This window comes from Sparus aurata, chromosome 12 (assembly GCF_900880675.1).
Source record: "Sparus aurata chromosome 12, fSpaAur1.1, whole genome shotgun sequence".
Classification (NCBI taxonomy): domain Eukaryota; kingdom Metazoa; phylum Chordata; class Actinopteri; order Spariformes; family Sparidae; genus Sparus; species Sparus aurata.
The window spans coordinates 3,017,128-3,041,691 of NC_044198.1; the positions used below are offsets into that span (position 1 = coordinate 3,017,128).

The following is a 24,564-nucleotide window of genomic DNA, read 5'->3' on the forward strand; positions in this document are numbered from 1 at the left end:
ACTGCACGTTCTTACCTCAGAGACACCATAGAACCCATCATCATCCCCCAATTCCGCCAGCACACCCCCAACTTTCTGTTCATGGATGATAATGCTCCACCACATTGTGCCAGAATTGTCACAGCTTGACTTTAGGAAGTCGGAGTGCCTCATATGGCATGACCAGCAATGTCCCCTGACCTGAACCCCATAGAGCACGTCTGGGACCAGCTGAAGCAGAGACTGGATGATCGTACCCCACCCCCACGTGACCTGGCAGAACTGCGTGTAGCACTTGTGGAGGAGTGGAACGCATTGCCTCAGAACAACATCATGAGGCCAGTGAGGAGCGTGAGACGTCGCTGTCAAGCTGTCATTGCGGCAAATGGTGGAAACACCCACTACTGACATTGTCAATTTTTGTTATTTGGGGCCATCCTTTAGTTATTGTCTAAATTTTTGGGGTAATAAATATTAAACTAATGAAAATGGTGTTTCGTCTCATTCATTATTAGTAATATCAAAGGGAACTTTTACTTATTTCACTTTCAGAAAAGTGGGAGGTTAAGTACCTGTTTCGTGGATGGCCAAATGAGGCTGTGTTTGAAGATGGGACATCAGGGATATAATTGGCCATTTTTGACTACTTTTGATTTTACCAATATATTTCACCTTAAAAACTATTTACCTTGTCTTGTTTGGTGTTATTATTTTCAGCACAACCTCACATGTGAGACTGTACACTTAATTTTTCATTTTGACATACTGTATTAACACAATTGGACCTAAAATCACATAAAACATAAAAAGTAGGAAAAAGTTATTTTTTTTTACTGTGAGAACCACAATTATGTTTAACGAACCATTTTCATTACTTATAATGCAAATATAAATTGTTGTTTGCTAAGTTTGTGCATAAGTGTTTGAAGTTTACAAAGTTATATTAACTATTTACATTTAAATGCAGGCAATGCCTCAGGCTCAGGGCTCTCTCAGCTCCTCCCTGCCTGCTCAACATTCAGCAATCTCCCCATCGTTTTGACTCACAACACTGTTGGGAATTGTTATTGATTATTGATTATTAATTAATATGTTATTATTAATTCATTAAAATTATTATAGTTAATTAATGAAACCTAGGCAACTAAATGTTATTAAGGAACACGGGGCACCACCCTGGAATCAGGGATCAATAATCAAATGATTTACCTTTGAGTCTCATAGCCTGAAAATTAGTCAACTTGTCAATATTATGAAATTATCAATAATTAGACAAGAGGAAAAGCGTGAATCTGAGCACTGACCATCTCAACCAGCAGTTATTACAATATGGGATTGTGCACAATAATCACAAATGCTGCTCAGTTAAAATCAACAGTGTTTATTAAAGCTTTTCTCCACAGAACAAACCACCTACTTTAACAAACAACAATTTCCTTCACAAAGCTCGCAATATCAAAACATAAGCAAGCCAAACAGGTACCTGGGTGGAGGCGTGTGTGTGTGTGTGTGTGTGTGTGTGGCAAGAAGTCCCCAATAAAGACTACAAAGATGGCCGAACGTGGCTTGGGAAGTCACGTACGCTGGACTACAAATTAGTGGGCGTGACTTAGGAAGTCTCGTCAGAGAGACTACAGGAAAGTCCGGACATGACTTTGTGTCACGCGAGGATGCGGATTCCGAGGTGATGAATTCAGATTCACTGATTCATATACCTGGAATTCAAAATGGTGGCAGTGACGGTATCGACCAAAGGTGATCACTACACGTGTGCGCGAGGTTTGAACAAAGGCAGCGGTTGCGCCGTCTTGGATCTCGTGTGCGGTTTGGTCACACGAGGGGTAATTTTACAGGGATAATACCCACAGTCCAAACAAGGTAGCCATGCTACCGAGAAAAGTCCGTCTTTTAAGTCAATAAAGGGGAAATGCTGGACACATGTCTTAAGGCCCCCACACACCGCCCAGACGTCCAACTGCCTTATCCGACCACTCTCCGACCACTCCTTTGCCTCTTGTCTGACCCGTTCGGCAGAACAGTTGCATTGAACACACCGCTTTGACGTACTGCCTACTCCACAGTAGCGTGTACGTTCTGCGCTTGCGCGAGATGCAATAAGCGGGTGGTGCTTGTGTTGTGAGTTGTAAACGAGAGGCTTGTGCACGCAACTCTCTTTACTTTCGATCAAAACGAAACTTAACTATTTCCGATAAAAACAGCTGTATACTAAACATGCAGCGAGGCATTACCAGACGAACAAGAATTAATTCGTCCTGAACGGACACAACAACTAGTCTCGTGCCAGTACTGCAAAACATGAAAACGGGGAATGACGGAACGGAGTACATAGAAAAACAAAGTGCACACAGTATTCCGCCCCTCCCACACACCGCGCTGATTCGCCAGCACAACGCCAATCAGAACGGCCATTCAGCTGGCACACAACCAATCAGAGAATCCAATGGCTCAGACGTCCGACGGCCCTCCTCCTCAGACTTCGCATGCTCAGTCGGATCCGACAACGTCCGCGCGGCTCCGAAAGCTTCCGACGCAGCTGAACACACCAAACATATTTGTTCCCGACCTCGTCCGAGCCTCTCCAAACGCTTCAGACGTCCAACGGTTGGGCCGGTGTGTTCCTACCTTTACGTTATAGCTGGTCACTATACGTTACAGCGGATCGCCCATAAGATTACGTGTATCTCGGCGTGTGTGTGTGTGTGTGTGTGTTAGTAAAAGAGAGAAGAAGCTAAGCGGGGCTTAGCAGACAACAAAGAAACAAACACAACTTTCATGTGTGCACAGCGGTCGTCTCTCCCTTGAACAATGGCCGACAAGCGAATGGAAGGTTCGTTTATCATCCGCTGACCGAGCCGGAATACGACGTATTGTAGTCACACACAGCGGCAAGACTGTACAGGCTGGATTAGCCTGTATGAGCTCCTAGCAAGCGTAGCAAACACAGTTAGCACACAGTACCGGTAACCGTAAATTGGACTCGGCAGTCCTTTGACAACAAAATAAAAGCACAACAAAGAAAAACACGCTATATACTATCTGTTTCTGCCCAAACAAAAGCCTCTTACTTGGATGCCGCTTGTTGTGGTAGCGTGGGTGCCTGTCTAACTCGGAGCTCCAACTCGTTCGGGAGGCGAGCGCGGGATCAGTGTTAGCGTCCTAGACTGCTGACGACAGGCTGTTCACAGCGATATGTCGACTTGATGGAAGGGACAGTTTCGTTCCTTCTGAAGATTCTTTTCTTCCTTCTGCAGGCAGTGAGGAAACGGCTGGGTTGTGCAGCGTTCCTGGATCCAAACAATACTGAATATCCGAACAAAAACGAAAGTGAAGCCAAAACAGTCCCTATCTCGTCCACCGAGGGGGAAACTGAACTTTAGCTCAAAAACAAAAAGGGGGGAAAAAACGTTTCTCAAGTTGTATCCTTAAGACAGCGGCTGCGTAAGAACGACGTCTCTTCGCAACGTAGACTGTCGGGAAGTACACCAAACCGGAGTGGTCCGTGACCTTTTAACGTGGGAGTGACGTCATTGTGATCCTGGCGGAACTTCCTGGCTCACAGCCAATAGGGACCAGGTGACGTCTTGGGGGCAGGTCAACCTGGTCAAGTTTTTCACACCTGCTCGGCCTTTTTCCCTGTTCTTTGTTTGGTAGTTCCTCGTGTGAGGCCCTAGTAGTTAGGCTTCTGGCTTCAACTACAGGCCTCTCTTGGTCTCTTTGTTTGAGACGTGCATGAGGGCACGAGGCCCAACAGCACAAAAAAACGACTACACTACACTACACACTAAACACACTACACCAAACACTACATAACACACTAACTATACACTCCAAACACGCTATATGTCACAAATCTCTCAACTCTCAAAACTTGCGATCTCTATTGTGGACACTTTCATGACAAAAGCCCATTTTAACTGTTTCTTCCCGCACCAGACACAACGCAAACGTGACGGCAATGTTCATGAAAAACACCCTTAAACCACGCAGCAGCCATGTTTTAAGTCTCAGGTCAGTCTGATCCTGATCACACACACACACACAGACAGAGATTCCTTGCTTTTATAGAGAGATGGATGCTGGGTGTGAAAATGACAACTGCCTCTGTCTGAAACTACCACATACAATTTGGACTTGTGCACAAATTAAAATAAAAAAGAAATTCCATCAGTGGATGTGGACAATCACTGCAGGACAAGCAAACTAAACCTTGTACAGAAAAAGACATGACATGCAGATCAGAGACAACAGGTCAGTCACAGTTGGCACTAGTAGCATGGAGAAAGGCTTCAGGAGGAAAACTGTGGATATTTCTTTGTGTAATGCTATTCAGTAACCATTTGTTAACACTCAGTTTGGTCTTCTGCCCAGTTTAAAACCCATTGCAATGATATGTCTCATATCCTGTTGCTATTTACTATTTCAACATTTTAGTTCTACTAAATGTTCACCTTATTTTAGTGTCTGCTTACAAACTAGTTTAATCAACTTCCATTGCATTTCCCTTCACTTCTTCACTTTTCTTCCCACTTCAGGTCTTTTTATGGCATTTGTACAGGCTGGCCTGCCCAGCCCCATGTCTTTTTCTTTCACTTTTATGTGTCTGCTCTGTGGACTTTCCTCATAAGCAATGTTAAATGTTTTATGAAGTCCCCCCCAAAAAAACCACAAACCCACTGTTTACAGCATCAGGTGAGGTAAACATGGAAAAGGCTTGTTGCTAATGATGCAGCAACAACTCAAAGTAATGTAGTAACAAACCAGGTGCACTTACTTCATTAAACAGGAAAAGTTGCATCACAGTCAGTGTGCATTTACTGGAACTAGTGCAGTGCCCGTAAGAAAAATGTATTCCTATAGAAAAGTGGGAGGTTAAACAGCTTTTTCATGGATGGCCAAATGAGGCTGTGTTTGAAGGTGGGACGTCAGGGATATTTAGGTTTGCTGTGAAATGCGATATTCCAGGGTATAATTGGCCGTTTTTGACTATTCTTGATTTTGCCATTATATTTCCCCTTAAAAACTATTTACTTGGTGTCATTATTTTTTTAGCACAACCTCACATGTGACTGTACAGTTACTTTTTTATTTTGACATACTGTATTAACACAATGGACCTAAAATCACAAAAAAAAACATAAAATCAGAGTAGAAAAAGTCAGTTTTTTTACTGTGAAAACCACAAATATGTTTAACAAACCATTTTTTATTACTTATAATGCAAATATAAATTGTTGTTTGCTAAATATGTGCATACACCTTAAACATTTACAAAGTTACATGTAACTATTTACATTTAAATGCAGGCAATGCTCATTCAGCAGTCTCTTAATTGTTTTGACTCATTAAACAAAAAACCGACTCCACTACACACTAAACACACTACACACTAAACACTACATAACACACTAACTACACACTCCAAACATGCTAAATGTCACAAATCTCTCAACTCTCAGTATCGCTGTCTGTCATTCATCTGCCTACGTCCCTCCCACAACTTCCTGTTCCTCAACAACCAAACTTGCTGCTTGGACACTTTCGTGACAAAAGCCCGTTTTTACCGTTTCTTCTGCACCAGACACAAAGCCAACGTGATGGCAATGTTCGCGAAAAAGCGTGGCGTACATTATTTACCCCAAGTCCGGTTTTGGACGTGCCGGTGAGTCCGGTCCGTTGCCTCGATCGGGAGGTGGGCCATGTAGCTAGCCGCTAGCTAGCTGCTAGCTACACAAGAACATCCACAGATCTGATTCCACTTTGTTGTCCGCACGTCTCCGGATCTCCTCAGACCCGAACAGACTCGGTCCGGACTCTTTTAGTCTCATTAATACACAACAGTCAGTTTAGATGTAACGAACAGAACGGGACCGAACCGCAGGCAAAATCCAGGTCCAGCTCGCGCCGCAGCAGGTATAAATCTGCTTGTTTCTTGAGGTGGGGGGTCGCGGTGGGCTCTGCAGTGATTGGCTCTGGTGCGCGCGTGGCCACGGTGTGCAGTGATTGGCTCTGGTGCGCACGTGACTGTAATGGCTCCGGTGGACAATGCTCGTGGAATTTGTAAAGCATTTATGAAATAATTAATTAACAGTATCATTGCAGTCCAAACAAATGCGAAGTCGCACACCCTTGAACCACGCAGCAGCCATGTTGAAACTCTCAGGTCAGTCTGATCCTGATCCGCAGAGATATTTGAGGAATACACACACACACATACACACACACACACAGACAGACAGAGATTCTGTGCTTTTATAGAGAGATGGCGTAATACCAGGACTGATACTGAAGAAAGTCACTCTTAATCAGCATGCTCCCGCTCGCTCTCTTGCTCTCTCTCTTTCCCTCTCTCTCTCAAAACATATATACACATATAGTTCATATTAAATTATAATAATAATAATAATAAAAACTACAATATTATACTACAGCAAAAATGGTTCTGATCGGCATTCGTGTGTTTCTCTAGCATCATGGCAGAGTGTTACATATTGTGCAGCTAATTTTATAAATTGTGGATCTTCTCCCAGACATACTCACCTGGCACATAGACTGATTGGTCTACAATTAGATTTTAAATGTTTTCATGTGTGTGAGTCTGTGTGCTATTCCAATTTTTGTTTTGTTTTGTATTTTGAATAGACGTGTTTTCCCAATGATTGCATGAGTCTTCCTTTTTGAACAATGTGTCTTATGTAAAAAACAATGTGTAGCGTTTTGCAAGAAGTGTTTTGGAGAATTTCAAACACAGTGCAAAGCATATATTGTGTTTACAAGGTTGGTGCTTTTATTTAGGGCATGGTCACCAAAGTTAGAGGTTGTGATGCTTTGGGCATAGCAACCACTTTTAGTGTTTAAGCATTAGGCAAAAACTGTAAAATACAAAACACAACTAAAATTGGAATAGCACACAGACTCACACACATGAAAACATTTAATATCTAATTGTCGACCAATCAGTCTAAGCCATAGCACTAGAAATACACCTGATGTAGAGCTCAGCTCCATTGTGCCAACTTTGGAAACGTGGAGGCTGAAAGAGGAAGAGGGAGAGTAAGAGCAGCAGCAGGGCGAGGAAGAGGACGAAGAAGGGGAGCAGGCAACAGTGACACTGCATCACCACTCCATCCTCGGTCCCTACAACACAGCCTTCATTATTCGCTTTCTGGACACACTTCATGACACAGTAGTTCAGGACGGGCCAGAGCAGCCCCAGTTTGTTGTCTTCTGGGATAATGTCAGTTTCCATCAGGCTGCTCTGGTCCGGGACTGGTTCATCAACCATAATAGATTTATTGCACTCAGCTTGCCACCATACACCCCATTTTTTTTTAAAGCATAGACACCTTTATTTGACAGTGGATAGACAGGAAAGGGGGGGAGAGAGATGGGGTGTGACATGCAGTAAAGGTCCTCTGGCTGGATTTGAACCAGGGCCCACTGCATACGTGGCATGCACTCTAACCACTTGACTACCTGCACAGCCCATACACCATATTTTTTAATCCAATTGAGGAGTTCTTTTCAGCATGGCGCTGGAAATTTTATGACCGTCAGCCACATGCCCGCATGCTTCTTCTACAAGCCATGGAAGAGGCATGCGGCTACATTGAGGTGAGGTCCATACAGGGTTGGATACGGCATGCAAGGCGATATTTTCCCCGTTGCTTGGCAAGGGAGGACATTGCCTGTGATGTGGATGAGGTGATGTGGCCAAATGCCAACAGGAGACAGGATCTATAGCCTAAACGTCTTCCAATCATTCCCTTACAACACTATGATTTGTAGAACATTCCAGTTGTACCATGTCTTTGTGTTTTTTTTGTTTTTTTTTTACTTTTACAAAAACCTGAAAAACAAAAAAAAAACCTGAAGTGTCTCCATTTAGTTTTCATGTGTCTAGATCAACTGTAGTGCATCAATCTTTCACAAAAAAAAATCTGTATGAGACCATCCAAAGAACTGAATACAGCTGTGTTTTGCATAAAGCACATCTGTGTGTTGTTGCTGCTAGGAAAGAGTGCTAACAAAGGTGCATGTGTTTAATGTTTTGATTTGATTTTGGTTAGAGTTTCATTTTGCCTTATAAGTTAGGAGTTTATCTACACGTGCTTTGTCTTACTCGACCTGTGTGCTAAGTTATGACACAGTGAGCCAAAGTCTGCAACATGTGTGTAAGCAATCGGCAAAAACTGTAAAGTCAAAAAACATCCAAAGTACTGAATACAGCTGTGTTTTGCATAAAGCACGTCTATGTGTTGTTGCTGCTAGGAAATCATCATTCAAAGGTGAATGTGTTTAATGTTTTGATGCTAAAAACAGTTTTGAAATGGGATTATTAGGTTTTGCTTCAAGAGTTTCATTTTGCCATATAAGTTAGGAGTTTATCTCCATGTGCTGTGTCTTACTCGAGCTGTGTGTTAAGTTATGACACAGTGAGCCAAAGTCTGCAACATGTGTGGAAGGATTCGGCAAAAACTGTAAACATAGCATCCAATCAAAATGACAAGTGATAAACTGTGATCTGTGCAGTGTTGCATTTGAAACAAAACTAAATCTAGATTTGTCTCCTTCGTCTTCCCCTTAGCTTGTGATAGTAACCACTGGGGTTCCCACTGCAGCAACAGGTGTCAGTGCAAGAACAGAGCACTGTGTAACCCAATCACTGGTGCCTGTATGTGCACTCCTGGATACAGAGGCTGGCGCTGTGAGGCCCAGTGTGAAGTGGGCACCTATGGTAACGGATGTCAGCAGAAATGCCAGTGCCAGAATGGAGCCACCTGTCATTACGTGACAGGAGAATGCAAGTGTTTACCAGGATACACTGGAGCTTTGTAAGTTGAAGGAGAGTATGTTGAAGAATCTACATCAAATTTTGATTCAAATATTGCAGAACCATATCGCTATTTAATTATTTTGAAGTGACAAAACTTTTGGGTTGGATGTAACCATTCTCTAAGTCAGTGGTTCCCAACCTTTTTTCCTTGAAGCCCCCCTTGCCTGTGTCGAAGACAAGCCAGGCCCCCCCAACCCCAACCCGCATACACTGAAAGAATAAAGTGATTAATTACAAACTTTTATTTGCAAAAATAAACAACAGTTGTAGGTTTTTGCTCTTATTCTCTCCTTGTTTTACAATGTATATAGATAAATTTTTTCCTGTTTTGTGTCATCAGGTGTATCACACACAAACACACACACACAATTTACCTACCTACCTGCCTACCTCATAGGGGTGTTGGTGATAAATAGCTTAATGAATTTAAATGTGGACCAAAAATACGTTCAATTTGGATAATACAGACTTTTGATTATCCAGTTGGGTGTGTTATTGGGATTTTTTACATTTAATGTGCACAAATATAATTTTGGTAACCTCACAACCTCAGAGCAGACAAAGTTGTGCACCCCCCCTGCGATCACTGGCGCCCCCCTAGGGGGGGCCCGGACCCCAGGTTGGGAACCACTGCTCTAAGTAACATATGTACAGACTAATGTTACCTAGCGTTATGATTATTCCTGAATTGAAGGAAATCATGCTTTTCCTCTTCCCATCAACACTGGTAATCTCAAGGATATTCTGATATATAGGATTTCTGTATTTCAAGATGTGAATCATTAATCCCTAATTTAAATTAATTTACTACGAAACACTATTGTCATTTGTTGTTTATTGCATGTTTAAGGAATACACTTTTTAAGCAAGTTTTACGATTTTTATATAAAGTGAATTTTCATATGTGACCTTAAAAAGTGGAAAAATATAATAACAAAATACTTTTTTTTTCTAGCTGTGAAAATCTATGTCCTCCAGGTCAACACGGGCAGCAGTGTGAGGAGAGATGTCCATGTCAGAATGGAGGAGTGTGTCATCATGTGTCTGGAAAGTGCTCCTGTCCTGCAGGATGGATGGTAGACACCCACAGCGGCTTGTTTGAACTAATTAAAATAATTGTTTATTGTCATACATACTCCCAATGATCATTTAAGAGAAATTCCCCTTAAATTAATAAATAAGTTATAAATGCTACAGGAGAAGTCAGAGGTACCAAGGTACCACCTCAAAGAATTTTGCAGTAGACTGGACATGGATGAAGTATCATTTAAATGGTGTACACAATCTGGAAAACAGGCCACAACTCATTCCACAAAGGAGTGACAGAATCTTCACATACACCATATACATAACAAGACATAAAAACTTTACACAATATGAGCTTAACAAATGGGAAAAAAAGTCAAGAGTAATGACCAGTGGGGTAAGCAGCTAATGTACATTTATGAGGGAGTTGAAAGGCTCATGAGATTCAACAATTTTCTGAAAAGACTGTTAGACAAACAAGAGAAAGGCATATCAGAGTCTTCTAAACTTAGTATCTTGAGGTCATATTGTAATGAGACCTCTGTGATTTATTGTCAAGAAGCAGAATTTGTTTTTTATGTTATAGACTACAATACAAAACAGAGGAGTTGTGTCCATGATTAATTATGATGATGACTCAAGCTGTTTCCAGAACAGCATTGGATAAAGGTAAAGTAGGAGGGGCAGTCATTGTGAATCTTGAAAGACCTGGCTTCAGTTTAAGCTACATACCTGTCCCTATACAAATGAACATGAAATCAATAAAATGATCAGGAAAATAGTAGATCGTTTTTCTGACATGGTTCTCGCTGTCCCGCTCTTTCAGCGGGGGTAAAGAAAAATCAAGTCATCAAATGTACTGATAATTATCAAAGGCAAACTCCATGTTAACAAATAGGGCAGGTAGGAGCTGTGCTGTAGCAGCAGTGTTGCCTACATTATGTGGACACACACATGCCAGTGAGCAACACCAGCTCAGCAACTTAGCAGCCACACACTACACAAGCATCCAGTTTGGCCAACTTGTTAAGAAAACATATAGGCTTCTATTGAAAAGTTTGAGGAATAAAAGCTTACATCATTAACATTTAAGAAACTAAATGTCTGTTCCCTTTGTCATTGCTTTGTTCAGGGTACAGTGTGTGGCCAGCCATGTCCAGAGGGGAGATTTGGCCAAAATTGTTCCCAGGAATGTCAGTGTCACAACAGCGGCCTTTGTGTGTCCTCCACTGGACAGTGTCTCTGCAGCCCTGGATACACAGGAGAACGGCAAGAACAACTTTAAAATGTTCCCTGCAATATACTGAAGTTTGTAGTATTGAAGCTTGCTTTTAGGGCACTGAATTCCATAGATGCTCACTCTTGATTTCTTAGAAAAGCAGCAGTCATTAGAATTATAATGTGCTACTATCCCATAACAGTATGTGAAAATTACTTAACTTTGTATAATAAGCTAAAGGAATAATAACATTGCTCTACTATTTTGGTTGTACCTGAGCCCAAAAATCTGTGAAGTGCAACTAAACATTTTCATTGATTGCATCGGTGCGCCTGATGTGACTATTTGATGCCAGATGGATAAATTTTTTTCCCATACAGACCCCAACAAGGGTCATATTGTCAAGTTTTTTCAGAGAAAGGGAAAATCGTGATGCAAAACTATCATTCTCACTACACGTGAATCATATTTCTAGTATTTGGTTTACCTTAATTATGTGCCCCTAAATGAGTAGGAATAGTGCAATTTATGTAAAGGGTCTGTAGGCCTTTGTTTGCTAACATATGTCTGCTGGCATATCTACTTCGACCAAATGATGATACTGTGGAGTAACAGTGTTACTACTAAAGCTATCACTAGTAGCTTGAAGGACAAACAGTGACAAAACAGCACTAAAGCTATATTACTTTTAAATCATTTTCGCCTGTAAACCTGAATTATCTACAGAATTGTTATAATTTAGTATGCAACATCAGGGCCTTGCAGAGACCTTCAGAGGGACAGGTGCTCAAAGTGAAATGGGGCAAATGGACCTGGAGAGGAAATGAATAATTGATTAGCTGATCAGAAGAAAATTAACTGACAACTAGTTTGATAACAGGTCTTTTGCTTAAGTCATATTTCAAACAAAAATGTAAAAGAAAATGTTGGCTCCTTCTTAATTTATTTTTGTTTGAATCCCCTCTCTTTATGAGGCATCTCTGTACTGCTGAATTAAATTTCATCATTTATAGATCAAAATATTAAAACTTCCCTTACCTTCATGATGGTTCCGTGCTCGGACCCGGAAGAGTTACTAGCTGGAATGAGATCCCCCGCAATGATGTACAGCTGAATTGTTACGCCCCTAAGCGCCATGAGTACAAACCAGTATCAATGGTTTATCTATCCACCAGGCGTAGCAGTGATGATGGAAACTGAAGCATTACCTCAACATCAAATCAGCTGTTCTTACTGTATCATAGTCTACAGTATTTGACTTGTGTGTGAGAGTGTGATTCCCACACAGAGCACATTTAATGATTATTAGGCTACTATATCACGAGGTCTTCAATATTATGCTCCAGCTTTTTCCTTTTCACCAGTACTGCATGAAAGTGTGGTAATATGGCCGGGGAATTAATGATTTAGCAGGAAGGAAAAAACTGTATGTGCAGCACTCGTCTGTGCGGCTGACTGTGCTAACAGTATCTGCAGTGGTACTAGCACAAACTATTATTTGCACTATTATAGTGTGAGAGCCGTTTTTTTGTTTGTTATTGTAATTATATAAATGTAATTTTTCATCCTGTTAGATTACTGTAAGATCACAGGTGCGTGCAGAAAACTGAGAGCAAACGTTTTTTTGGCACAGTGAGATGTTGCAACATGAGAGATAACATTTATATATCTAAAATAACAATCCAGAAAATAAAGCTTTTTAGGCTCCTTTACTAAAATAGTTTGTCCCCTTGTTGTTAAATAATTAATTCCACAGCCATTACTTGTGCCATTACTTTCACCTCCTTGCAGTGCTGTTGAAAAACAAGAATGATAAAAGTTGCACAAAATAGTATCACAGACATTAAAAGAATTTCGCTTTTGCTTTAAGTGGATTCTTTGTTGACCCCGTTTGACAATCAGCTCTCAGTGTTTTCTTTAGAATTGAGCTGTGAATCAAACAAAGTGCCAAGGTATTTGTAAGAGTCAACAATCTGGACCTCTTCATTGTGGATGGTGCTTGCTATTGGTGTGTCCTGACTTTTTGACACATTGAGATCCAAGTGATGATCGTCGCACCATTTAGTAAAAGCAGGTAGGACCTGACCATGACCTGAGTCTTGGCCCTGGAGAAGAGTCAGAAGGGCAGTATAATCTGAGAATTTTACAAAGTAGCTGGCCTCTTGTGACGTTCTACAGCTGTCTGTGTACATAATAAAAAGTAAGGGTGACATGACGCAACCCTGGGGCGAGCCTGGGTTTGAAAGCCTGATCCTGGACATGCGTCCATTCACCAGCACCTGCTGGATTCTGTTTGTAAGAAAGTCTAAAAGCAGCACTAAAAGCTGATCTAGTAGCTTAAAATAGGATGCAAGGTGGTCAATTAAAATATGAGGCTGCATCTTCTTAAAAGCAGAAGAAAAATCGGCAAATAAAATCCTTGCATGGGATTTTGGTTTCTCTGGGTGCTTGTACACTTTATCTAGGATGAAGAGTTTTGCAATAACGACACCCTTACCGGCTTGACAAGAAAACTGTAAGGGGTCTAATTTTCCATAATTCTGTTATGATTTGGCACTATATTAAAAAAAATAGATTTGAATTGATGTTTTTAAATTTCTTGGGAGAACTGTTACTGATTACCTACAACTAATTAAAAAAATTGACTGTGGATATCACTGTCTCTTGCTGTGAACAGGTGCCAGCACGAATGTGCAGTGGGAAATTATGGTGCTGGCTGTGCAAAGACGTGTCGCTGTAAGAACAGGAGCAAATGTTACCACACCAACGGAATGTGTCTGTGTGAGCCAGGATACACAGGTGTGACATGTGACGTCCGACTGTGTCCTGAGGGCCATTACAGCCTCGGCTGTGCTAGGAAGTGTCCGTGCCACGCCCAAAACACACGCAGGTACATAGAAATGGTGTTCAGACTTAAATTTTGTCAGTTTCTTCAAGTATTTCAAAATCTAACTGTGTTAAATATTGTATCTTTCAAATTCTAGTGTTAACAGACACCAGGAAGAAGTTTTTTAGGTATTGTCTGTTAGTGTGATCACAGAAACCGTTTGCGAAATTTACACCGGAAGTTCATGACAAGATGACTTGAAATGTACTTGCAAGGGTGCAATCTGTAACAATGGTAAAGCATACCTGTTTACACCAATACAAAAGGACTAAACAGTATATTGTTTCATAGCAAAATTACTGTTTACTGAAGTTGTTCTGTGAGCTCTCTGCAGTGAGGAAGGCAAGGGAAGGCAACATCAGTGTATCATCTATAAATATTTCACCAACATGGCCTTAACTGTGAATGTCGTGTTATTGCCATGGTTACAAATTATCGGGTGGAATGTTCCACTGGTGAACCTTCCATAAAAGCAACTAGGTGTCTAGCATTCAGAAACACACACATTAGCTCTGGTTGTTATGCATTGTTTATAAGCTGCAGTTTTGCGGGTAATCACACCAACCTATTCGGCCTCTCTCCCAGTGTTCTGTCTGTGTCACTCTGTCTGGATGGTGGTGTGTTTCCTGGGGTAACTGCAGCACACAGTCAAGTGCATCAGCTCCACATATGGCTATTTTTTTATTTTATTTTTTTTTTCAAAAAGAAAAACACAAGAACAGCCCATCCATACCAGACAGCCACTGAACATAATGTTAGGAAATAATATTATGTCAGTTATTCTGACAGATTTTTCGTGGAGCTTGTAGTTTACTGAACTACACAAAGGGTGATTGGAAGATCCTCCACCAAAGGCACCCACAACCAAGTGCCTAGTCCTGGCTGTCCTCAGGAGGAAGCTCTTAGCTACAAGGAGAGAGGCCAAATAGGTTGTTTCTTTCCCTGCAAAACTACACCTTATGAACAGCTGAAAAAGAGACATTACCATATCTATTGTGTGAGCTACTAGTTTGAGTTAAGCATAGAGAGCCAAAGTCATGCTTTGTCTGTAGAACCCCAAGGGACCTTATACCTGAGAAACTATGTATGATATTAAATGGAAAGAGAGATTATTTTTCGATTCCGTTTGTATTTCGTCAACAAGTACACATATGATGTTTGTAAATGTAACTGATCATTTTTCAAGTTATGAAAGTCAAAATGAAATATTAGACTGTTAAAATCCGTAATAAGAAAGACTACACTGCCAATAGTTGTGTTACAGCATCTCGTTGAACGCTACCCACAACCCATTATTGAAATCTCAGAGGCAAACTCCCCTTTCACATAACTGCAGTTGTCAATGCGGTGAGATTTTTAGTGGTTTTCATCTTATTTAGTACCTTCTCTGTGCCAAGTTGGTTACAATGTTGGTGTTGGTGAGTGTGTTAAGCAAGACGATGAAGTTCAATGACCGGTTTATCACAAAACTAAATGGTATTTACTTTACTTACTTTCCCAACAAACAAATTTGCAAAGGTAGGCGAGTTGTGTGAGAACATGGGTGGGATCCAAATAAATGCGTCCCTGAGAAACTAAAGATAATGATATTCTAACTAGCCAGTTAAATCAAATCTGTTATATGGAATTCAGTGACATTCTTTTTAATGCTTTCTATCAGTATAACAAAGAATATAATACTCTGTGTTATATCATTACAATATAACAATTATAATAAGAATATAAATAATAAGAATACAATAATACGTTTAATACATTAAATAATATAAATCATAGCAGAGTAATAATCTTAACAATGATCTTAATTATAAAAATTCAGAGAAAAAAGTTAGCCTACATTGTATTTGATAGAGGGGCGAAAAGGGACCTGGTGAATGGATAGGGGGGGTTCTGGCCCCAAAAAGGTTGAGAACCATTACTGTAAGCAGAGTTATTTTTAAATCCCAACTGCTTTCTAACTCTGTTCTCAGAGAATAGAGGATACCAATTAATACAAGTAAAATAAACAATTAATGTCAAAGTAATTGTACTACTCAAAGAAGTATATGTTTGAGATGCTGATGACTTGCTTTGAGGTGCTGCTGCACCTGGTAGGCTGCTTCAAGAATCTATGCATGCATGCAAGACCTATGAAACCAAGTGCAAGGTCCAAGTATATGTTTTCTACAACATGACCAACCAAATTTGGAAGACCTGGGGGACTACACTCACACCTTCTCAGAAAAATCACACTGTACTGGGGCCAGTGACATTTTCTTTTCCATCAACAACAGTTTTCTACTCTTGATGCCTGGATATCTCCCATTGAAGTACTACACAAGGACTTCCCACAGCTCCACAAAAGCCTTGAATTCAGTCAGGAACAACTATCCACACTCACTGAAGGAAACAAATCTCTCCGACCCCAGAAACTGTTTTTGGTCTACAATCATGCAGCATGAGAGACAGTCTTGTTTTTCCTTGCATCCCAGTGCACACATAGTTTGATACACTGTTTCCCACACATTCATGTATTTGTGGTGGTTTGCCAGTACCAGAGGCGGCCTATCGCAGCAACTCCTGGTACAGAGTAGTTTTTATTGTGTTTTTAGCTCGTTTTTCTTTCGAAAAATTGTACACTACACATCCACACATCAAGATGCTTTTTCTCTGGTTTGGATATCGTGACCAGCTGATCGCCCTGAGGCCCCAAACCAAGGAAGGACCCACAGTACCGGAGGAGCCTAAGGAGGAGACAGTGAGGCTGCAGAGCGGGGGTTAAACAGAGAAGGAAAAGTAGGAAGTTTAAGCCCTGCATCGCTGTAGTTTTGACTGGAAATGTAAGGTCCCTTGCAAATAAGTTGAACGAACTGGAAGCGCTCACCAGGATGCAGAGGGAGTACAAAGAGTCTAGTATCATGTGTTTCACGGATGGCTACACGAGCAGATACCTGACTCCAACGCCACCATCCCCGGCTTCCCCATGGTCCGAGCCAACAGAGTGCACCTCTTTAGCACCTCTTCAACCTGAGCCTCCACCTTCAGAGAGTGCCAGTGCTTTGGAAAACATCCTGCCTCGTTCCAGTGCCCAAAAAAGGACATCCTGAGGCACTGACTACAGGCTGGTTGCACTGACCTCTCACATCATGAAGGTCATGGAACAGCTAGGTTTAACACACCTCAGACCCCTAGTGTGTCCATCACAGGATCCTCTACAAAATGCATATCAGCCCCATGTTGGGGTCGATGAAGCAATAATCTACCTGCTGCAGGTAGCCTACTCCTCCCTGGATAGACCCAACACTGTCCGCGTCATGTTCTTCGACTTCTCCAGTGCCTTCAACACCATCCCGCCCAGGCTGCTGAAGGCCAAACTGGAGAACATGCAGGTGGATTCTCCCCTCGTCACATGAGTCGATGACTATCTGATGGGCAGACCACAGTATGTGAGATTACAAAACTGTGTGTCTGACTGTCTGATCTTCACCTAAACTGCAAACCTTAAGTACTGCAATCGTGTCATCTGCAGAAATTCTCTGATGACGCGGCCATTGTGGTGCATGAAGAGGGTGGGAGGACCTGGTTGGCAATTTTGTGAAGTGGTGTGGGGAGAACCACCTGCATCTGAACATGGCGAAGACAAAAGAGAGGGTGGTGGACTTCGGGCGGAACAAGCCCCTGCACTCTCCAGTTTGCATTGGTGAGACAGATGTTAACATTGTGGAATCCTACAAATACCTGGGTGTGGTCTTGGACAATAAACTGGAGTGGTCTACAAACATGAAGGCAGTCTACAAGAAGGGTCTGAGCCGGCTTCCTGTGGAGGCTCAGGTCTTTCAATGTCTGCAACCGGATGCTCCAGATATTTTATCAGTCTGTTCTTCGCTGTGGTGTCCTGGGGTGTGGGCATCAAAGCAAAGGATGCAAACAGAGTGGATAAACTCATAAAGAAGGCAGGGTCTGTTGTAGGCTCTAAACTAATCACCCTGGACGTGGCAGAGGACAGGATGCTGACAAAACTGCTGGCAATGAGTATATTTCCCGGTCTACGGGACATTAAAGGAATTCTGATTCTGATTATATGACTCAAAAATATGCATCCCCTCAAAAAATGGGAACAAGATTTACATATAACCCCTGACATTGAATTCTAGATCTATACCCACAAAACCATCTTCTCTGCCAATACTAACATTAGCCCTAACCATCACCAAGAAAACTATCCTCATGAGCTGGAAATAGGGATGTCCCGATAAGGTTTTTTTTACCCCGATCCCGATCCGAGTCTTTCAATATTTAGTATCTGCCGATACCGAGTCCCGATCCGATACTTAGCCTTAACTAATATTTTCCTGGATAATACAGCTGCATTTAGAAACAAAGTACCTGCATCCAAGCTGTTCCTTAATAGGTTTTTTTATTTTGTTGAAACAAAGTATATACTTTCATATGGCTCTTTCTTATTTTGCATATGCTATTACAACATTGGCCTCCACCTTCCTTGTGTTGGCAGGTGAGTCTGTGACGCTGCACTGTGACAGCAGACCCTCGTGTGCAGCCAGCTGAAGTGTGTGAGACGCAGCTCACACTTGGTACCTCCATATCATCTATTGCTTTTTACAAATTATTTACGTTGTCACGTAAAATAACGTGGACACATTGCTCATCTATTTCGTTCAGCATCTCCTCGATTGCCTGCTTTACATGCTCTGCTGTATGAAACCAACGAAACTAGGGCGCATACCAGCATGTTGTAACTCAAAAGTGGAGTCAATATAATGTATTGCCAGGTGACGAAGAAAACCCTGATCCTCTACCACGAACATGAGCTGGTTATCCAGAGCGATTAATTGAATTAGGTTCTCTGTAATATTTGTGGCCATGTCGCTGTCTCGAGGATATTTCTCTTTTCTTTTGAGAGTATCCGCGAGTGTTTTTTTTGTTTCGGTGTCTTTGCCTGTATTGTTTGAGTGAAGTCGTTGTATTCTTTGAGGGTTTGTTTTCAACTGAGTAGTATTAAATGCAGCTCTGCGAAACGGTCGTATTGCAGATGTTACATGTCACCATTGGACTGCTTTCGCTTTCTAATTTAAGTTATTTCCACACTGCAGACACTTTATTCACAGGTTTGCCAGAGTAACGTTACGTGCGCGTCTGCGTTCTGCCACAAATTGTGCTGCGACATTAAAAAAAATAAATAAATAAAAAATCGGGCCTGGATCCACGTTCAAAATTGCCGATTCCGATCAGCAGAAAAATGCCCAGATCTGCTCCGATCTTGATCCTACAGATCGGATCGGGACATCACCTAGCTGGAAATAAAGGAAAACAATCAGTATCAGACTTTTATCAGTTACATAAAAATTGAAAAATATATGCGTCAGTTAAGATAGTGGAATACCCTACTAAGTCTAATGCCACCACAGCCTGGTAGTGCAAGGTAGGACAGAGCGCAAAGCACTAGTCCTCCCCTGGGTTTGGTGCCCCCTAATGCAAAGCCATTAATTAATAAAATGAGAAAGAAAAAGGTAATCCACGCTTGATAATGACGTTCACTGGTATCTCCACCACAAAATGCTATTAAATAATATAGATATTGTCATGGTCCCCAGATGATGATTTCTGATAGGGTTAGGGTTTCTAATTATGAAACCTCTTAATTCCAAACAGTGTTTCCATCAGGTGAGAATTCCCCTCTGACCAACACTTCAGTCCATGACAAATACTTTGTCTACATTGGGCTGACCAACAACATCACCATCTCTCTGGCCTCAGATGCTTTAATGCTTCTGAAACCATCTACCTCATAAACACATTCTCTAGAATACAATATTAACTAATCTAAATCCACTATTCTTCCACTCAGCTCTGATAGCTTGGATGTGGCCATCAGGAGCATTGGGGGAACCACGGTGCTCCTGCTGCCCACTCCAATTTTCAAAATCAAAATAGGCCTGCCTGTACTGCTGTGCAGAAACCCCAGGCAACACACCAAATGGCCACATTGTTTCAGGGATACTAGGTCAGTTAGAGGTCAGTTACTGAAAGGTAGGAAACCTAAATTTGAGAAGCACTAGTAGACAGAGTATGAGCAACAATGAAGAACAAACTTTAATAACTATGGTATGTTCCTCTCTTTAATATCAGCTGCCACCCAATGTCAGGAGAATGTACATGTCAGCCTGGCTGGTCAGGCCTCTACTGCAATGAGACATGTGCCCCAGGAGTTTATGGCGATTCCTGCCAGCATGTGTGTCAGTGCCAGAATGGTGCTGACTGCCACAGTGTGACGGGAGAGTGTATCTGTGCTCCAGGCTTCATGGTAAACCTATTTTGAATCTATCAGAATGTCAATGTATGCTTTATTCCACATGCATTAATTGATGAGGCTTCCACAGTCTTTGTGTAATGCTTATCAGTTAAATTTTCCAAATTAAAAACAGAAAATTGGACAAGTTAATTCAATGCTCTAAAATTGTATTTTCCATTCATCAGATCACTGTCTTATTAAACATTTTGGAATTGTTTTTCTATTTATTTTTTGCTTTGGGCTGGACAGATAATTGTTTATCTGTGTTTTTTGTTTCATGAGTTGGGTTGGCTCCAAGTGTCATTTTTAACTTAGGTCTTATCTATTAGCGAAAGCAGTTTGTCTAACCAATTGTCACGGCTGCATTCAAGGAATACATCTAATCATCAAAGCACACAGATCCTGCTATCCTAGGTGGGTCCAGTCAGTTTCTCTTGACAAGAATCAGTACATGTACACATATAGCATAGAGCTTGAAAGCTAAATAGTGGTTTTCACGTATCGGTCGAAAAAGCTTGATCCACTTGCCCATGTAGCCAACATTAGCCTCCTCATGCAAGCGTGTCCATCTACTTCAAGAAAAAGCAGCCACTACAAAGATTGAATTTTAAAAAGTGCAGACTGTGAGTCAGGAAGTATTGGTGCTGAATTTTTTTTTTTTAATACGTCCTTTAATCAGTTAGTAGGCTATGACTTATTTTCTCAGTTTCTTGGTATCAAGGTAGTTCTTCAGAGTGTGGTTGCAGACCAAAGCCCTGTTTCCTAAAAGTATCTTTAGAAGATAGTTCAAGTTTTTGGACCATACTTTGAATTATATTGTGGCAAATCACATGTTCAGATGATTTCAATAAATATACATTATTTGCAACATTTATCCCATTACTGGCCTTTATTTCCCTAAATCCTTTTCAGGCTAAAATCTCAGTCCATGAAGTTACAATGACAAAGTTAATCTTAGCCTTAATGGAACAGTTCAGATGTCTAGAGGTGAGGTTGTTTGGGTCATTCATCCATAGTCAGATGATAGTTGGCACACCCCCAGTTCGGAGAAACAACAAGAATACAGTTGTAGGAAGCTAAGCGATGTACTGGTGTGGACGGGATCTACAGACAGAAGCACGGCTGTGCCATGGGCTCACCACTGTCTCCAATTGTGGCCTACCTCTACATGGAAGAAATTGAGAGCAGAATCTTGATTACCTTCAAACTGCTCCTAGCCACTGGTTCAGGTATGTGGACGGCAACTTGGTCAAAATCAGAGCAAGGGGAGTGGAAGCCTTCACAGAACGTATAAATGTGTTTATAAGGGACAAACTGCATAACAAGGCTAATGTTAGCTACAGAGGCTAGCGTATTTAGCTTTATCATCTTGGAGTGGCATAAATATCACAGTCAACATCACTACATGCTGTATGTTTGTGTAAAGAATAAGAATCTTTGTCATGACATAGCGCCACTGCCAAATGTGCATTTCGAGAGATACTCAACTGCGATAGCAGAATCTGTGCTTTACCTTGATGACTTGTAAATCCTTGAATGCAGCTATGACGATTGGTGAGACAAGCTGCTCGTGCTAACAGATCAGACCTTAGTAAAAAATGGCACTATTAACAAAACACACATAGAAATAAAATCTCTCCACACATTTTCCCATAAATGTAGAATAAGGAAAACACAGAATTTTGAATCGTACATTGATGTGATGAACGAAAAATACGATTTTAGAACATTGAATTAAATTTTCAAATTTTGTATTTGTTGTTTTTTATATGGAAATTTAAATTGTAAAGAGTCACACTTACCCTTGCACAGTATATATGAGACATTACACAATTGGCTGTGAGCACATCCCCCATATCATATCTTAATCCAAGCTCATATGCTTCTGGTCTGTATGCTAAGATAACGGCATCCTGACACCAGCTCTGTACTTTATATACCAGATGGAATAACAGCAAATGCTTAGTAGTTCCCTAACTCTTCGTTTTGCCAACATGTAATTTTTGTGATTGAAACAATATCATCGTAATTTTTGAATGATCATGCCTTTCCATGTGTTATCACCACTGTCAGTTCTAGCTATTTTTCTTCTGTATTGACCTTCCCAGGGAATCAACTGTTCGGTCCCCTGCCCAGCAGGAACACATGGCGTGAACTGCTCCTCCACCTGTAACTGTAAGAACAGAGCTCATTGTTCACCTGTGGATGGATCCTGCTCTTGTAAACCAGGTGAGCTCAAGAAGAGTTGTGGAGGAGAGGAACAAAAGAGGAGAAATGCGGGTGGGAGAGAAGAAGAGAGGAGACATTATAACATACTTGTCTCAAATTGTCTTTTGTTTATATTCCAGTGGACCCAAAGAAGATAAATATGAATAGCTCAGACCTCAATGACAGGCATGAGTAGTAATACTATGATGTATGGGTCAATATTATAAAAACATATTCCATCCAGAATCTGTTCAAACACAAGGACTAATTTATATTTCGAAGTCATTCCAGCTGTGTTGATTCCATAAAATATGATAATGTTCCACTAGTATTGCCTTAGTTATGTTATTATCTTGTGGGTGCAAGTACTATCCTTTGAAAGCTCATATCCGTTCTCACTTTATTTTTCTCTTTTCCAAGATACTTATCTCTTACAAGGCTGGCTTGATTGACTCAATTATGAAACAACAGTTATTCCTTTCGGTCAAAGCAACTCTTTTGTCTGTAAATCTTTGCCTTTTACAAGGCCATCATAATCTCTTTCCTGATGGCTTTTGCTGTTAGCATTATTTTAGGGAAACTAGCTGATAATAGCTACTGTTGAGCAAAAGGTAGAGTGATTATGTAAATGTATGCGGTAATAAATTAATGTCTAACATTTGTTGCGTTGCTGACAAGTTTATCAAACAATGCAAAAACCCCACTGGGTGAAATAGACTAAATCACTGTAAAGTTTTGGTAACAACAAGGTTTTGACCTTGTTTAATCAGGCTGGCATGGGGTGGACTGCTCAATCAACTGTCCAAGTGGAACCTGGGGTCTGGGCTGTAACCTCACCTGTATGTGTCGGAATGGAGGAGCCTGTAACGCATTAGACGGTCACTGTACTTGTGCCCCAGGCTGGAGAGGAGAGAGCTGTGAACTCCACTGTCAGGTAAAAAGAATATAATTTCTCATGGAATATTACATGACATATTGTACATACTGTATACTTTTGTTTCCAATATATAGGAACAGTGTTCATTTTGGCAGTTACTTTGAGCAGTTCTTTAAGTCTTCAGACAAAAATGCATTATTAAGATGAATAAGGGGAAAAAGTCTGAAAATCCAACATTTTTCTTACCTTTATGTTTCACTGCAACATTAGGAAAATACAGTCATGGTCAAAAGTTTACACACACCTGTAAAGTACATGTATCTTATGGCAGACTTGAGTTCAAATGATTTCTACAACTCATTTTTCTGTGATTGAATGAGTGGAACACATACTACATTGTAACAAATGAAACATTCATGATGTTTTGTTCAATAATTTATTTATTGTAGGTCTGGATGACCAAATCTTTTGGGTCCAAAATATATATACAGCAACTTGAACGATCAAGTTTGGTGCTTATAGAAAGTTTTGTCAGTCAAATGTTCTCTGTAGCTTGGCTTCTTTAAATTCTTCTGAGTCATTATGATTAATAACAGCTGGTGGCTTTTCTGGGCTCATTTTAATAGGGCTTGTTTGATACACCCATTAGGCTCAGCCACAAACACTACGATGGGAAAGTCTATTGAGCTCAGCATTGATCTGAAAGAGCACACTATTGATTTGAAAAAGTCACTTGGAGCCATTTCAGAGATGTTACAGGTCCCAAGCTCAGCAGTGCAAACAACTTGCACCCTGGTGCGCCCCCACTGTCCTCCACTCAATGATGCTCTTAATATGACAGCAAAACAAATTAAACTTTTTCAACTTGCTGTTTCTATTTACATGAAAAATTGTAGCATGCTGAAACACACCTCTTCCATCCATTCCATAGCCAAGGAAGGGTACCTTTTTTGAGCATGGTCTGGAGCATTGACACTAGCCAAACAAACTGGACTAAGGGGGCCAAACGAGTTTGGTACGAATTGCCCTGTGTGAGTGCACCCTTACATGCCATTATTTGCTTCCAGTCAGTGTCGCTGCTATAGTGTAATTGGTTGTTTGAACCATTTACACACCCAAACATGTAAATAATGGGCTCAGGTTTAAAAATAAAGGTATACCCCTTTAATATGAGATTCAAATACAAAATTATAGTTAAACAAGAAGTTAACAATTTTCAACCAGC

General features: G+C 41.0%; 1 protein-coding gene across 4 annotated transcripts in view; it reads left to right on the top strand.

Annotated features, from left to right (window-relative positions):
- Positions 1 to 24,564, top strand: part of megf10 (multiple EGF-like-domains 10) — a 98,447-nt gene that overhangs the window by 46,476 nt on the left and 27,407 nt on the right. For all 4 annotated transcript variants that reach the window (XM_030436712.1, XM_030436711.1, XM_030436713.1 and 1 more), the window contains exons 6-12: positions 8,585 to 8,831; positions 9,789 to 9,909; positions 10,992 to 11,128; positions 13,756 to 13,968; positions 20,092 to 20,266; positions 22,363 to 22,483; positions 23,233 to 23,396. In XM_030436712.1, coding sequence (XP_030292572.1) covers positions 8,585 to 8,831; positions 9,789 to 9,909; positions 10,992 to 11,128; positions 13,756 to 13,968; positions 20,092 to 20,266; positions 22,363 to 22,483; positions 23,233 to 23,396 — 1,178 coding nt within the window. The remainder of the gene's footprint in view (positions 1 to 8,584; positions 8,832 to 9,788; positions 9,910 to 10,991; positions 11,129 to 13,755; positions 13,969 to 20,091; positions 20,267 to 22,362; positions 22,484 to 23,232; positions 23,397 to 24,564) is intronic.